The sequence below is a fragment of the Crassostrea angulata genome, chromosome 2 (genome assembly GCF_025612915.1).
Source record: "Crassostrea angulata isolate pt1a10 chromosome 2, ASM2561291v2, whole genome shotgun sequence".
NCBI classification, from domain to species: Eukaryota; Metazoa; Mollusca; class Bivalvia; order Ostreida; family Ostreidae; genus Magallana; species Magallana angulata.
This window is the reverse complement of record NC_069112.1, coordinates 47,750,395-47,768,273: the sequence shown is the minus strand read 5'-3', so window position 1 is coordinate 47,768,273 and position 17,879 is coordinate 47,750,395. Positions and strand designations below refer to the sequence as shown.

At 32.5% G+C, this 17,879-nt stretch overlaps 1 protein-coding gene across 2 annotated transcripts; it reads left to right on the top strand.

Annotated features, from left to right (window-relative positions):
• The first annotated feature begins 470 nt into the window (after positions 1 to 470).
• On the top strand, positions 471 to 17,565 carry LOC128173475 (UPF0394 inner membrane protein YeeE-like). 2 transcript variants are annotated; one of them, XM_052839176.1, is made up of 11 exons: positions 471 to 735; positions 9,517 to 9,856; positions 10,117 to 10,200; positions 10,702 to 10,859; positions 13,982 to 14,030; positions 14,474 to 14,576; positions 15,060 to 15,183; positions 15,476 to 15,536; positions 15,775 to 15,944; positions 16,184 to 16,335; positions 16,614 to 17,564. In XM_052839176.1, exons 2-11 carry the CDS (start codon positions 9,592 to 9,594, stop codon positions 16,759 to 16,761), a joined length of 1,314 nt encoding a protein of 437 aa, XP_052695136.1. In that variant the 5' UTR covers positions 471 to 735; positions 9,517 to 9,591; the 3' UTR covers positions 16,762 to 17,564. The 2 variants fall into 2 exon arrangements, with proteins under 2 accessions (XP_052695136.1, XP_052695137.1); XM_052839177.1 differs by lacking the exon at positions 471 to 735 and adding an exon at positions 2,639 to 3,167 and having other exon boundaries at positions 16,614 to 17,565.
• The last annotated feature ends 314 nt before the right edge of the window (positions 17,566 to 17,879 follow it).

Here is a 17,879-nt window from a genome sequence, read left to right as displayed (position 1 = left end):
ACTTTTCAGAAAATGCGACTAACTTTGCAGTTAAAAACACGCTGTCGATAAAAAGCCATATATCACCATGTGCAAAGTTGGTAAATCAATCTTAAAAAGTGAATTTAAGGCCAATTTTCCCTCTCCGTAAGTGATTGGCATCGAAATTGATTAAATGACCTCTCTCAAGGCCAATCGCTTGTCAAAGCAGACGTGCAAGCGATGTCGCCGTACGCATGCGCCGCGGCGTATCATCCATTCAGACATTCATTCATTTATTCTTCCCCAGTCATTCACACGAAAGGGGGGAATGACAAAGCATTTTAAAAATTATTTCTTTATAGCTTTAACAACAGGGAACATGGCGTTTAAGAGGCGTATCGACCCACTTACAAATAGATCACGTTACACGATAGCCTTTAGATCTCAAATGAGCCATGTAGAACCTGATATTCCTTTAAAAAAAGAGAAGAAAAAAAATATGTGGAAAGGGGTTAATCGGTTTTATATAACTCTGGTAATTAATATGCATATTTTTACCATTGAGTTCTGGAGCGAATCATGTCGATAATGAATAGAAAAGGGGCACCTGTCATTTGTATAATATTCCTTTATACCAAACACGACAGGCAATACACATCGGTGTGATCATGATAACGAAAGTCGGAGGTTGGTGATTAGCCAATAATCAACTGCAAGCCGCATGCGGTGGATACATGTAATTAATCATTAGGCGGATAATTAACCTTTAATTTGGTAAGTTTAATTAATTCATTCTAAAAAAAAATGTCACTCTCGTTTGCAAAATACAGTTATTTTAAACAATTTCAAATAAAATTCATTCTCTATTTTTTTTCTCTCTTTTTTAAAAATAAATTATTTTAGTTCTTTATTCCCTATTTCCCCAAAATATTTTGATAATTATGATTTTTTTCCCCACATTATTCACATTTAAGAGCGTCCTTTTTAATTTACGCATTTATTTTGCGTAAATGATAAAACCAATTGCATTTTGTTTCAAAAATTCATAAAAAGTATTTTTTTCCGCGTAACTATCATGAAAATTGCATTTCTTATAATTTTAGTATGAGTATTTATTTTTTTTTGGTGGGGGGGGGGTGGCAGTGGGGTGGTTGGGGTTGGGGTGGCAAACACCCCGCGGCCCCTGCCCCTCTCAACCTGAACTGTACTTACAAAAGACAAATATAGCTCAAACATGCACCGATGAAAATGTTTGGAATGCAATGCAAAGTATGGCAACGAAGTAATGATACAGGTGACGTATCAAGAAACAAATCAAACGGAAACAGTTTTAAACAAAAAAGCAATAATCAATCATTCGAAAATGATTGCCTTGTTTGCACGTGTATAAATTGTCACCCCCCCCCCACCCCTCTCCGCTTCTTCTATAAAGTTTAAAAAGATTGAAATATTCAAAAGTTTTTCAACACGTTAAAAACTGCTTCTGTTACTAATCAGTTTCTTTAAATTAATGTAAATTAAACGTTACTTATAAAGCAAACGATCAACCAAAGTTCTGGTACCAAAAATAATGTCACTATTATACAACCAGTTTTATTTTTGATATTTCAAGGAGAGAAAATTTAGCACAACTTCTCTGTACTGGAATTCAATATACTCAATTTAGATTTTTTGTGCCTCGCTTGATTAAAGATTATTCATAAGTTTAGTCTGCTGGCAGACTTTTCTTTTAATTGAACTAGCAGTCTATTCTTTTAGGTATATGGTTTTTTTGTGTTTGTGTGCAATTGTCTATGCATCAATTGTTATGTTAGGCAGAAAATCTGAAATCATCAATCTTTTATTCAAATATGGAACTCTGCAAGAATTTGTAAATTGTTTCGTATATAAAAAAAAGTCGTTAAAATTCAGCGACCTTGAATAATGCGATTGATAAAGAATTAAGATTCTTTAGATAAAAATTCCTTTACTTTCAAACCGTTTTCACAAATTACTGTTCTGTTTCAAACAAATGAGGTAAGATTTCTACTAAACTCAAGGGAAAAAAAGCTTCATGTATAAAATAGATAGAGTCTAAGAATTTAAAAAATTCATTTGTTTTGACTTTTAAATGAAACCAACGTCCTCAATATCATATAGATTTTTATTCTAAAGAAGTGAGAAAAAATCCTATAGCTGACATCCTTGAAATCTAATTATTCCTATGCGCAATATTTGTTTAAACTTTTGATTCTGGGGCGCACTTTAAGTCTAGATCGAATCGAATTTAAATCTGAGCATTTTTTTTCTTATCATGCAATGTTTACAAAAGACCTTAACCTGGGTTTTTTTTTATTCAATACGATACATAATCGATCTTCATTCAAAACCACTTTTTGTTGAAATTTTATATCCAATGCTATATCCACTAATCTTCAACCTCGAGAATTTATTGTCATTTTGAAAGCGAACGTCAGATTTGAAAACTATGGAATTAATTGTTTTCATTTGGGTGGGGTCAGGCATACTCCGAACGCCCCATGGAAGTTCAACCAGCGAAAAGCAAACAGTGCCAAATGATCCCGCGTTCTTGGTTTTTTATTCTTAAAACCAGTCGTATCGATGTAAAGAAAATTGAAGAAAAAAAAAAAGCGAAATGAAATGAGATACGGTATGGTCCATAAAAGTAAAGTTACGGACCAAGGTTATCAAGGATATAAGCGACATTGAATATCGCTCACGTTCTCAACCCTGTTGGTCGTCCTTAATAAAAAAAAATTGAAACAGTGGGAAATTACGTGACAAAATAGCGACGCAAAAATGCAGGGTTTAGTATAACTATACAAGAACACGCGCATTCCAATACCGGTCTGCATTTTAACTATGACCCTAGTGATTAGTGAACACGTTAAGGATCGAACTGGTTTCAAGTTGTGTTAATATATCTTTCTTTACTGTACAGAGCGTTTCGGGGATTTTTTTTAAAAAACAACCTTTTTGATTTTCTATCCACATCTATCTATCTATCGGACTATACCAAAGAGTCCTCTAGCGTTATTAACACGGAGGCGAAATTTAAATGTGATTTTTAAAAGAATCGTGAAATTTGATTCTTAAAAGAATACGGATTTGTGAGTACAATATAAAAATATTTTTGCTTGGACAGACAAGGAAAGGAAATTCTGTGATTTATCTCCTGAAAAAAAAACTTACTTTCGCTTTTTCTTGTAAGTAGTTTTCAAATTCTATATGTTTGTAAAAGTACCGCAGTGAAACTTTTTTTTTCTTTCCTTCAAATTCGGCGAGTGTTAGAGATTTTATCCTCTGTTAGGTTGTGAATTAGTATAGTGATTTTTCTACATCCTCAGCTAGGTACACAGTAGTATTTCAGCATGCATTTAATGTACAGGCGAACAAGCCAAACTTATACAGCATAGGTTCATTTTAAAAAAATCTAATCGATAGTTAAAATTAATTTGTGCTTGCGTGTCATTATTTTTTCTAATGTAGTATCTCTACAGATTTATTGATTTTTTCCCCTTCCAACTAGTTTCATAATTGAAAAAATAAGATTATATATTGAAAAGGCTTTTATTTGGCTATCGTTAGTAAGAGCTATTTTACGTAGAGCATTCAAATCTTTTTCTCTCCCTATTTTAGGAACGTAAAGAAAATAGGATTAACTGGGATTCTCTGTAATCTTAATATTGTCTCATAATATTTGTGTAAAATATTTTCCTATCTATTTCTATACATAATTACGAGGGAATGATAGTACAATATATCTACTATCTATATATCTAACAATTTTTGGCAGACCCTAGTCTAGTTTTCTTTCGTATATTTTCGAAACGGGTTTTGTTCACCGACATGCAATTTTAAAGTCTCGTTAAAGAAATATTCATGCAATAAGGGGGTAAGAGCTATTTGTTTAATTGATATGGAAGGGGAAAAAAAGGGTAGTTATACTTCGTTATGAATGCCCAGCAATCATTAAGTTCTCAAAAAGGTTCAACAAGAAATCATGCTTCTTGTATAAGTTTACGTCAGAGGATTGAAACCCCCCACCGAGAGGACAATCGATCGACCTCCGCGAACTTTCGGATATAATGCTATTATATCAATCTCTTTGCTACACTCTCTCTGTCTCTCATTTCTGTCTGTCTGTCTGTTTTTCTTTTCTTTCTCTCCTTTTGGATTGACGCCTCTCTCTTTCTCTGCCTCTCTCTCTCATATATCTAAAATAAGTGTCATATTAGAAAGTTCATGCGCATACTTTTTGAATTTCAGATATAAAAAAAATTGAATCCGAATTCTTTTCATTATTAATATCCCGTCATGTTTTTACAAGCTATATATCTGTACACAGCACCTTAAAGAGGCTATAGAAGAATGATAAATGTACCATGTTTCATATTTCCTTTTCATCACGGGTATTTTTTCAAGAGATGAATAGCCCATTAGTATTTGAATTTGTAATTTTATAACATCAGATAACTTTTATAATAACTTTGAAATATTTGAAAAATCTATGATATAAAAGCAACCTTCGATACAAAAAAGAGTTATATTCACAGAAACGTATATCTAGATATCTAAAACAGAAGGAATTACAATAAAAAATCAATATAACTGCAAAAATTGTCTATAATTTGTAATTCGTAAATCAATACATTCACAGTGTGTTAACTTCATCAAACCCGTGTTTTTTTTTTTTTTTGGTTAAAGAGGTACAATAACTCTTTCTTTGAATAATCCGTTTTGTTTTTAAATCCTTTTGATGTTAAGGATTTTTTTTTATTACCGAAACACTCTTTTCGATTATATCGAACTTGAAAAGACAAAACTTCTAGATATATTATAAAATTGGAAATTAAGGGGGTTGCTTTATCTTTTACCTCAGAGTCGGAAACCCACGGTCAGTCTCGCACACGCTCCCTGCGTTGGCTAACTGATCGAACTTCTCTCGTTATAATGAATAATTCATGTTTCTTTCTGATTTCCTCCGTTACATTTTTGTCGGGGAAGTTTCACCAATCCTGTTAATGCTTACGCATGCGTCTATTGACAAAGGCTTGTTTTCATAATATGATCGTCATTTTCAAACCTTTAAAAACTATAGAGTTTGGCTTTCTTATTGATGGATTGAGAGCAATACATATTTTTGAAGAAAAGCTAAATCAGTTGGCTCTGGTTAGTAAGCAATTGATTCACTGACCGACGATAGGTTCCCGATGATAATATATTTTTTTTGCTCAGGCGAGCAATATGGCCCACGGAACTCTTCATGCGACATACCACAAAACCTTTAAAAAAGTTTTGCACCAATCCTAAAATAAAGGTGTTTGATATGTATTTAGTTCAGTGCATGTAAAGCTGGTGGATATTTTGTTTGCTTATCAAAGCAAGGGCCCTTAGAATGTCTTATTGATCCCTATATAGAGGAAAAATATGGCTCGTTGACCCAATTTCATCAATTTCTATAGATCGTACCGCATTGTACCACACACAATGCTCAATGGCGCATGCGATTTTTTTAAAAAAGAAAATCCAAATAAGACCGATGTATAATATCATTTAATTCAGTGTGAGAAATTTCGCTGATCCTTTCAAAAAGTCAAGCGGGTATTAAAGTTAAATTCGATTTAATCCCAATAAATTCAAATAAATAAATAATGCCAAAAGAGACGTCACTGATTCTTAATCTGTAATTGATTTAAAAGTCAGTGTTTTGGGAAAGTTAGATAATATATATTTTGATTGAATTGCGTATTGAAATATTGAAAACCATCTATTGATTTCGATAGGAATATTTTAACTAGATTTGTATACTCAAATTGAAAGTTATCTTACTTTATGGTAGACGGATCATGTATGCTTAAGAGAGAGAGAGAGAGAGAGAGAGAGAGAGAGAGAGAGAGAGAGAGAGAGAGAGAGAGAGAGAGAGAGAGGGGGGGGTGTATGTTTTCATGCAATACAGGATCATAAAAATTAAAAAAAAAAGTTACTGAATGCATAATTATATATGCAAGACGAGAAAATAGGAGAGAGAGAGAGAGAGAGAGAGAGAGGAAATAAGGTCACGTCATTGTGACTCTGCTAAAATTTGGGCCCTCACTGGAACGACGGTTGACACAGGATCCTCTGAAAGTAAACACGAAAATTGTTGTTCCGGTGCAATTCTTCAGCTTTAAAGGAATTGAATAACAAGAACTGTGGAAAAAGGTCAAGTCATGACAAAGGACTTCGTTCGTTTTCATTCGTTGAACGAACATTTCGAATATCGCACCACTGCCCAATGACTAATACCCAATTTGCCGTCATGTTTTACAAGCTCAACATCGAAAACAGATTATGACAGTTATTGATATCAATTATGATTTGACGGTTATTTTCTCTTTTTTTTACTCTTTCGTTTATGTGATTTTTGTATTATTGATGATATAGATAATTGACATTTACAACAGCTTCGAATTTAATGTTAGAAAATGTTTGATTCGTGAAAAAAAAAAAATCGTTCAAAGTGCCAAATCATTCACTACGAGAGAGAGAGAGAGAGAGAGAGAGAGAGAGAGAGAGAGAGAGAGAGAGAGAGAGACTCATTCAACATAATTTTTGTTAGTGCATACACTCTTTTTTTCAATTGAATTCAAATTAAAACAAAACTTGGCCTCTCTTGTTCAATTGGAAGAAGAGGGATACATTTTCAAGTTTATAAATTATTCTTGAATTGAAAAATGGCTTCAATAACTTTAATTTTTCCATCGATATCATGAATGCAGGGAAATAGAAAGATATAGAAAAGGTGCATTAGTCCAAACATTTCACCGAAACACGTTTCCTTTGAATAATTTATGAAATCGTGAACATAGAGCTGTTTGAAGGTCAAATATGATATTGAGTGGGCATAATTAGATCGTTCAGCAAAATGAGCTCGTCGAGATGTTTCTCTTTTGTACTTAGATGACAAACATTGAAAATTAATTAAGCGAGAATTTTATATATTCTCAAGTTCCAAATTGAATACATTTACTATGAAAAATTTAAAATCTAAAAATTTCTAAAGCGTATATATTCATTTTACTTAAAAACTAACATTGAAAATTAATTAAGCGAAAATATAATCAAGTTCCGCATTAAAAACATTTACTTTGAAAAATTTAAAATTTAAAATTTTTTAAAGCGTATATATTCATTTTGCTTAAATTAAGTTTTCTTTATAGCATACATGTATGGTAAAATAGATTTCCCAAGCTACAAGTATTCTTTGCTCCGGTATGAAATGGCTACATGATCCGTTAAGAAAAACTTCATCATTAACCGAGTTTACAAACTTCTGTGTCATTTATAATTCATAACGATATTGACAGTTATTATACTAGTTTTTACTGGCATCATGATTCAGCGAAAAAAGCGTATATTTCGCTGATATAGACATGCGGTGTTATTTTTCACTTCATTATTTAGAAATTAAACTTAGGAATTTCTCAGAATTTCTTTTTTTTACAAGGATTGGCGAAGTTTAATCAATTCTCGTGCATAATTAACACATAAAAGTAGCATCAAGGACATAACCTTGCAGAATACCAAATTGTTCTTTTTTGGTTTTTTTTCTCTTTGATTGAAATTGATGAAAATTGATATCATATCAGAATGTTTTTTTTTATTGCTGAATTTTGATTAGGAGAAATACCGCAGTTATTCGATTAACATAACAACACAATGGTCCAAATCTTTTAAATACTTAAAGAAAACCTATTTTTTGCCAACTTTCCTCGATACATATAGTATATGAATTGTTTAATTTTCCTTTTAAGTTTGATGATTTGTAATAAAAAAGCAGTTGATATGGGCATATAAAAATGCATTTTACGCACAGTGGTTTATTTTTTCATGACAGGTCTTGTATGCATGTTTCATTTATGCAATACATGGGTTGTCAATTTGAAAATTGGAAAATTTATCGAATACGTGATCTTTTAAATTTTTACTAATTTGTTATGCAAAGAAATAATGTTAGCAGGAGAAAGCTCGTTTTGTTTTGTGAAGTTTTGATTTTGATTTAACCTATAGTGTTATCCTAAGTGCACGTGGACGCATAACGAAGCCGTTTCCTACTCACGTGTGCTAAAAACCTGAGAAAAGGGGACACTTTGAAAACTATTACAACATTTGCGGTACTATATATATATATATATATATATATATATATATATATATATATATATATATATATATATATATATATATATACTGTACAAAGGAATTAGCCTTCTACAAAATTTATATCTGTTTATTATATGAACACTTTTATCGTACAAATTAAAGTTCTGGTCGAATATTTCAACGAAACAGAACGGAGAAAAGTACATGCGGATTATTAGAAAGAAAAAAAAAACCCAACTTGTTTTTGTTAAAACTCACTACGTTTCATTTGCCCTATTTGCTATGTGTGTTGTTATACATCTCTTAACTCATGTACCATTTAGTACCAGGCGGTCAATCATTTGTACAAATCCGCAGGACGATTCTCCATAATTCACCGGCCTTTACAAAAGCTTATAATTTGGCTAGTCATCAGCGCATCAAGCACTGATACAGTACTTCGACAGGTGAAAAAATAAGGTGAAAGACGGTTCACCCTCTGTTTATAAACAAAACCAGTGGTCAGGCGCGGGAGTCTGACCCCGGGTCAAGCGACGTCGGGGAGAGGGGATTAAGATCTTTAATCCTTTAGACGATGTTGGTGGTTGTGTTGGTGGAGCATTCAAAAGACGAGAGAGAGAGAGAGAGAGAGAAAGAGAGAGAGAGAGAGAGAGAGGGAGAGAGAGAGAGAGAGAGAGGGAGAGAAAGAGATAGATTTATCATGCAGATGCTGGGTCAAGCGACGTTGGGGAGAATCCTTTAGACGATGTAGGTTGTTGTGTTGGTGGAGCATTCAAAAGACGAGAGAGAGAGAGAGAGAGAGAGAGAGAGAGAGAGAGAGAGAGAGAGAGAGAGAGAGGGAGAGAAAAAGAGAGAGAGAGAGAAAAAGAGAGAGAGAGAACGAACTTTTATGTACTTAGTATATTGTTAGTTTGGGATAAATGATATAAAAGTCGGTAGGTTAAACTGAAAATTGATTACAGGCAAGAACATTTTTTTAAAATAACAATCATACCAGGGAAAATAATTCTCCCCCAAACCCTGCAAATTTTTGAAATAGTATAACATATTAAAAATAATTTTCATTTTTTTTTTTTTTTTTTTTTTTTTTTTTACACATGTAATGTGTAATTAAGGTTGTTAGTATACATTTTTACACTGAAGCTCAAAGTTCCGTATAAATTATACAAAGGACATGTAAAATACCTTTGCTGGTGATATGTAAATGTTTTATAGTAAAAATGACTGATAGGGGACTTCAAGGTTACTGAGTCACAGTTTGTCTTGTGTGGCATATTTAAAAAAAAGAAAAAAAAAAAACCCACTAAAATAGCGTGGCAATTAGGGGGGAAAATACTGTAGATCGTATCTTATTGTCCTACTATAGAAGATAATTTTCCAGAATTTACATCTTTAAAATTCCTCCTCCAGGTATCGGCCATAGATGATTAAACCACCAACACACCAGAACTTTCACACAGTAATCAGGCACTGACTATAGAAAAGATGTCTTCTTGTGTAGTTGTACCGTCCGTTTCGTCCGTTGAGGAAATATCAACCGGAAATGAAAATGGAGCGGAAGTAAACAACACATCCTATCCAACATGTCAAGCGCAAGTCAATCCGGAAGCGGATGTGGGAAACATGCAAATTTCAGACGGAAGAACAAGGGGGACATCAAGGGACTCGAAATGTGGAATCAGGACGTTGAAAATTGTGACGTCGTTGATCTGTGGAGTGATGCTGGGAATCGGTCTTGAGAAAGCTCGAGGTAGATATTTTATCAAAATTTCAAGGGTTCTGGGTCCGAAAAATTTCGAAAGAAATTTACGGATATAACCGAACATCTAGTTAAACTAATTTAAAAATCAAAAGTGAATAGAAATTATTTGCGAAGGACAAACAACATTTGATGTGTTTTGGTTTAAACCAGTTTACCTTTTGCAAAATATGCTTAATCAAAATTCTATAAATTTATCGAAGCAATGTCATTAAGTCAAAGAAGATTTTGATATCTTTGATTTTTTTTAGTTTTTGATCCAAGGAGTGTCCGAGATCAGATGGTGTTTGAAAGCTTCACAATGCTCAAGATGTTCTTCACTGCGGTAGCGACAGGTAACAATCATAAACACACATACTCTTCATTTTATTAATTAATTAAGAGGGCTGGACGGTCTTGACCATTTTTAGACTATATTTATCTCCTTTCAGCAAAGAGCTCTGTATAAATACATAGTGAAGTTGTCAAATTTTGAATCTAAAATGTTTTAATTGTTTTTATTAATGAAGAATTTATTTCTAAAAATATCATACTTAAGATTTTAAGGCGGATCGTAAGGGTAATGTGTTGACCCTCCAGTCTCCTTAGTATTAAATATAATATTGAATTTAAATGTTACTTTAATTATTTGAATTTAAATTTTTTGATTTCCAAAAGATTACACAATATTTTATTGCTAACGTCATTCTTGTATGAAATCATCATCGTCACCATCCTGCATTTATTCGTGCGTTTGTTTAAAATTTGATTTGGTCGCTCTTTTGTTTTGATTAATTACATATAAACCATATTGAAAAATAAGTAATTTTGCTTGTTTTTTTTTTTTTACATTACAGGTCAAATAACACTATCCATCTTATCGATAATCCCGCGGACCAAGCGCTATTTTGAGGAGTCGTGTGTCCAGTTCGTGGCCTGTTTCGCATATAAGGGTGTTCTGTCTACCATTCTGGGCTCCTTCACTTTCGGGGTCGGGATGTCCCTCTGTGGCGCGGTAAGTATATAAATACTTTTATTGAAACTGAGTTTTACTAAAGAATAATAATAATATATATATACTTAAGAACTTGCGACAGAGTCTTAAATATTTTCAGTCTCATGGAATGTATTTTGGCGAGCAAAATTTAAATTAAACCAATAATTTACACTTATTTTGATTTCTATGATTATACATGTATTTTAAATTTAAATTAAAATTTAAATTAAATTCAAAGATTGATAAGTTCTTGATTAATAACCATTCATTAATTTGGTTGTAAGTCGTAAATTCTATTGTAAAAGGCAGCGCTGAATTTAAGAAATGACATATTGTATTGAATGCGATTAGTACACACAAAAAATAGATTAATTAAGACAGTTAATCAATGAGAGCTAACCAGTCTAAATCTCAAATAAGTCTTTCTTTGATTTCGCAGATTTGAATTTTCTCTAAATATTGCGTGTGAAGTCGATTCGCTCTTCGTTTCGAAAAACTGAAATTATTGAAAAAAATATGGATTAAATAAACTTAATTATTTTCGTAAAAAGTTCTGTGATTAACGCGTCGAACTCGAGATAGCCGAATGTTTTCATTAGTAATTGTGCCGTTATTTGATCATACAAAAAAAATCACAGGGTGTATAGAGACACCTTTTATTCTGACCGTACATGTAGCTTCGATAAATTAAATACCGATTTAACGATTTGATTTGAACAGAGACACAAGTGATTTTTATCTTCGTAACATTTTTTTTGTTTCGACATACGATCAAATATATCTAAGTACAAGTAAATATAGGAACTAACGATAAGTTAACGAAGATGAACAAAAGATGGTCAGATGTAAACAGATGGATAGATGGACTGATTGAAAGACAGACAAAGTGACAAATCATATTATAGTATAATGATTAAGATAAATTGATGAATTGTTAAGTGTATAGATGTAGATAGATCGATAGCAGATACTACATAGCGTGGATAGATGTAGACATTTATGGGCGTCACGAATATGATCAATTATTGAAAATACAGAGCAGATAGGTAGGTTTAAATGACGAATTGACGACAGCGACGGTTAGATTGAAAAGATTAGACATATAGATCTTATTGAAGACAATAGAAAAATAGATAAAAGCCTTAATCATTTTTTTTTAAATCCCTACGTAACCATTTTGCAATACGACAGATAAAATGTTTAAGCAAATACCCGGTAGGCATTTGGATCAATGAAGCGATTAAAAAAAAAATAATACTCCAGACGTGTAAATTAACCTGAACATTTTAACATTAATTATTACAATTATACTTGAACATGCCCGTTTTGTTTTACCTTTGTTTTTACGAAAGCTGTGAATAATTTCGAGGGGGGGGGGGGGTTGCTGGCAAAAAATCTTTTTTTTCAAGATTTTTAACAATGATCGATTTAATATCGCAATCAACAGACACGTTTCGATCTTATGCCTGAAAATACGTTCGAGCTTTTATTGTGAAAAGGGAGAGCTTTTTCTATTCAGTGCAAGATACAAACAAGGGACAACAAGAATTGCAAATCAGAGTGAAAAGCAGAAGACTATATATTCCTTTCTATCAGCAAAAACCCATGATTATGGGCGCGAAAAATAAGCATATTCATCCTTATTCACAAATTATTTTTTTTATAGCAGCTAGATTAAAAAAAAATATACATATTGGTTTCCCTACCTTGGAATTGATGAATGTTGTGCTTGTTTTCTTTTACCTACTTAACCTATTTATTATTGATATTAACCGATTTTAAATCATAAAAAAAAACAACATTTCATTGAAAATCAACGGGGTGTTTTTTCTTTGATGGTGTAATTTTTCAACTTTTTTAAAGCGACAGACAAAATTCGCACAGAATTATTAAGTGAAAAAAATATCAAAGAAAAATGAAGTCAAATTTGCGCTGGAGGTTTTAAGAATTCTTCCTTTTTTTAAATGTACATTCTATCTTAATATTGCCGAAAGATATGAGCTATTTGTTAAATCTGATTAAAGAAGGTTTTTGATAGATCTCTTTAAAAAGCCGCGTAAGATTTCGAAGAAAAATGAATGAAGCGTAAATCGCATCAATTAATTATTAATGGAAGCGATAAGTTAAAAAAGGTTACAAGAAGACGACAATTTATTATATAGGTATATTATAAAGCATTATCTCCAATCAATTAAGGTATGCATATCATGATATATACCTGGTTTTTTTCTATATTTTTTAGATTAAATATTAAATTGTACAAATTTTTATTTGGTAAAACCAACCAACACCCCTCCCCAAAAATATTTTAAAATGTTTTACTCCTAAGCATAATTATATATTCAAGGAATATTACACAGTGTTTTGAACTTGAATATTGTCGATCTTTCAAAAAATCAAATAACATTTTTAAATCCCAGCGCCATTATTTTAGTGAAAAACGATAGCATTTGGCACCTTTTTAGGGTATTACACCTATTTAAAGATGAAATGGCATATCGCAATAATGAAATTTAATAACTGATATCGTATTAAATGTTAGAAAAAAATAATTAAGTCGACAATCATTTAGATAAAAAACCCCCACTTGTTTCAGAAATTTCATCTAATGGAGTAATGACCTCGACCTACATAGCGTTCGCTGGCAAAGTCCATTCATCAAGTTTATTATGTAATATGCAAATGTGACGCATGTGGCGTTGCACCTTACCTGTTTGGCGTAAACAATTAAGAAAAAAAAAAGAAGAGTAATTGATCATTTTGTTACGGGCCAAACCTCAACATTAAACGTTGTTAAAGGAAGAATTCTTCATTTCTTTTTACTTTGAATACATGAAAAAAAAAAATTAAAAAAATAAATGCGGAGAAGATGAATCAAAATTTATTTCCATAATTGATAATGTTTATCCGGTTTTTCGTTTCGTGTTTTTTTTGTTGCTGTTAAGTTTTTTTTGTTGTTGATGAATTTTTTCAACAGTATTATATCTGCTGAATCACGGCATGGTCACCTTCTCATATATACAAACATCTTCTCCGTTTTCTTTGTAATAAGATGCCATGCCGCCCCATATTTTTTTTTTTTTGCATTTTATTCTATTTAATTCTAAAGCTTTGGAATTTTTCTTTTTTTGTCATTGCAGTGTCCCGCCATGGTTTTTGCACAGATCGGTGGCGCTGTTCCAAATGCAGGTGCGTTCAGTTTCATTTTTCCGCAGAAATCACGTTCACACTGAATAATACAACACATTTCTAGAATACTGCAGGAGACTATGAACACTGTAATACGACGCATGTCATATAAAAGCAGGGATGTGGATCGCATTCTTTTGTTAAAAAAAATTATTTTACCGTTAAGTGAAATAATATTTTTCTACAAACGATTTCACAGAATAAGCGCAAGAATACTATTTTCAAATTTTTTAGACTTTCATTTGAGATATTTTTTTAGTTTGTTAAATGAAAAAAATCACTCAAAATTGAATTAATATTTTATAAATCAGTTAAAAAACAAAACTTTGAATAACGGTGCAAGGTATTTTCTGTTCGTTACACCGTGCCTTTGATTCAATATAATATAATATAATATGGTTTTGCATAAGGTTATCATCATATATTCTTCTGTTTGTTTGTAGTATTCTCCCTCATTGGAGGTTTGTTTGGTGCCTTGACGTACGGAATGTTGGCTCACGTTATTGAAAGAACAACGAAACCAAAGAATCCTGTACAAGTGCACCAGTATGTGTTCAAACGTACCTGAGAGAGAGAGAGAGAGAGAGAGAGAGAGAGAGAGAGAGAGAGAGAGAGAGAGAGAGAGAGAGAGAGAGAGAGAGAGAGAGAGAGTGTTTAATCTTAATATAGAAATTTAGAGAGAGAGAGAGAGAGAGAGAGAGAGAGAGAGAGAGAAGAGAGAGAGAGAGAGAGAGAGAGAGAGAGAGAGAGAGAGAGAGAGAGAGAGAGAGAAAACACGCAAATGCTTAATCTTACTTTAAGAAACTAGAGAGAGAGATAAAGATAGAGAGAGAGGAAGAGAGGAAAGAGAGAAAGAGAGAGAGAGAGAGAGAACGAATTTTTACATTAGAAAGAAAGAAAAAGGAAAACCCAGTAATAAACAGTTTCTTTTCAAATTAATTTATTTTGATCATATGATCAAATCATAACAAAAACAAAGCAACACTTCTGTTAAGGAAATCTAGCAGATTTATATTCTTTGCTTTACAGAATTCACAAGAAACTTAATCTGCCGTACATAGCATTGGCCCTTCCAATGGCCGCATTTCTTTGCGGAGGAGTTGCTATTATTGAATGGCTCTGGCCAACCAGCAAAGACCTGGATAACCTAAATGTAAGTTACATTGTGTAAAAATGTTCACAAATCAGCTTGATCTTGAAATAACACTTTTTTACTTTCCAAAATTTATAATTTACATTTATTTTGAAAAAATTAAATTATCGGTTAGACATATGTTTATTGTTAAAAGGACTGGACAAAATGTTTGAAAACTTTGAACGCCATCTTCTTTGTTGTGATAAAAAAAATAATTTTTAACATCTTAACATAACAATTTCATATGTATCTCACATTATATTATATTTTTTGTGTGGTTTCTTTGATTGAATAAATTTTTCCGCTATAGATTGAAATCAGCGCCGACACAAATGTCTTTCAGCAAGTTGCATGGCCGCCGTATATCGCAGGTTTGTTACTCCTCCTACATGCATTTTAAATATTTGTACATTTTAAAAAAATACAGTATTTTAAAAACCATTTATTAGATATCCACTTATGTTGAAACTGCGTAATGAGGACGTAATATGACCATCTATTTTAGCGTATCTTCGAAAATTACTTTATAAACACATTTGTAAACGTATTTTTTTAAAGACTTGTGTGATATTGAAAATGAACTAACGCAATGATGACGTCACTTGACAGGTATTCTGGTGGGTCTGTGTCAGGTGCCCTTGGTGTTGGTCCTTTGTGACACCCTGGGTGGTTCATCGTGTTACGCCACGGTGGTATCCCAATGGGTGGTCACTGAGCGGCTACAGAAGATGTTCCCTTACCTGGCCAGGTGTAGGGGCGGTCTGGGAAATTGGTGGCAGGTGAGTTGTGTACTGTTGTAATAAATAAAGGTCAACAGAAAACAGAAAATAATTTGAAATACTATTAGCAACTAAATTCGGTAAAAGGGTGACATTTGCAAACACATACACGGATTTTATGTTTGAACAGCAACATTATATTATGCATCTCTGTCTTAAAACGTTTAAGTTTCAGATAGGCTACATGACTTACATAGAATTCAAATTAAGATTTATTATTTCCATTTTTTTTTTTACAGGTATTGCTTGTGATCGGAGTAACAGGGGGCGCTGTGATGTCTGCGGGACTTTCCTCGTCGATCGGAACGGTTTCGGGTGTTAGTATTCCTGACGCTTTGGTTGGAGGGGTCCTTATGCTGTGGGGCTCAAGATTCGCCTCAGGGTGTACAAGGTACGTGTAACAACAAAAAAGTCCGGATGTACACGTATTCTTTTACTGATTTCTAGCATTACGAGGAATGTCTACGGAAAGACAACGCAAGTTTTCTCATAGAGCTACAGATTAACAGCTACCAATTTTTACCTTAAAGAATGAAAACCCCCCACAATTTGTCTTAATTGTCTACAGTCATCGAACATGTTCATGAAGGGTTTATCGGTATGAAACCAAAAAAAAAAATTCTGAAAATAAAGAGAGTGAAATTATAAAAATGTTTTTCCCTTTTACAGTGGGCATGGGATTTCAGGGATGGGGCTGTTTGCCTGGCTGTCCTTCCTGGCAGTGCCCTCCATTTTTGCGGGAGGAATATCCACGGCGTTCCTGATGAAATATACCGGGGTCAAAGATCACTACGTGACCTACACTGGTGGCGTGTGATTGGTGCAATTTCAAAACCAATTTTCAAATGTAGCCAATCAGCGCATTTGTTGCTTCAAAGGGTACTGTGAAAACGTTTGGAGACACAAGTTTTATTTCTTCCGATTGTGTAAAATTTTTGCATGTCCGAAGTTTTGGAATTTACAGATACAGACAGGCATAATTTGATGATGTAAAAAAAATATATGACAACCAAAGCAGAACTGGGAATCCTACGCAATGTACAATTTACACCTGGAAACCATTTTTATTTATTTATCATTCGTTTTCAGATGATAAAAACTCATTCATATAAAACATATTTGATATGATTTTATCTTATATATAAATGTTTCACTCATAAAGTATTGAATACCATAATCAAAAGATATGAAAATACTGAAACGAGAATTTACACTTACTTTACGAGAATTAAATTGCCTTGCTTTATAAAAAGTATAGAAATGATTAACTTATATACATGTTTTAGATAGATAAGTGAAAACGTTTTTACATGTATTTATATATGCCTTTCAATAGATTTATTCAAAATACTCATGAAATACTCATATAATTTAGAAATGTACAGTAAGATTGAAAAAACGAAACAGGAACAAAATGATATTTTATATTATTTGTCTTTTCGCATGCTGAATCCACCTCTTAATTGTTATTATATAATCTATGTTATTTTTGTTATCGATATGTTAAGATATTACTGTTATTGTTGTTAACTATAACATGCTGTGCATTGTTATTGATTAATGCTATATATGTTCTCTATACACCATGTTTTATACTTTAGTATTAAGATAAGATATCTTAACGATTATTAAATCAGTTTAAAAGAAATTTTGTCTTTTGTTTTTGCCAATATCCTATAAAAGCAACTTTTCAATCATTACTTTAAAATTTTGTCAGCAAAAATAACATCAAAGTTACAAATGAGAGGCGTTCTGGCTTGAATTTTTGTTCTTATGCATTTTAGTAATAGTCTCATGCGCGCTGTGGATGTAGAAAAGAAGGGCGATGCGCCCCTCTTTTCATTGAGATTAAAGATTACTATAAAAATTGTATATTTATAAGAAATTGACCTTGACAACCCCTTTCAAGGAAAAAATAGCACAAGAGAATTTACC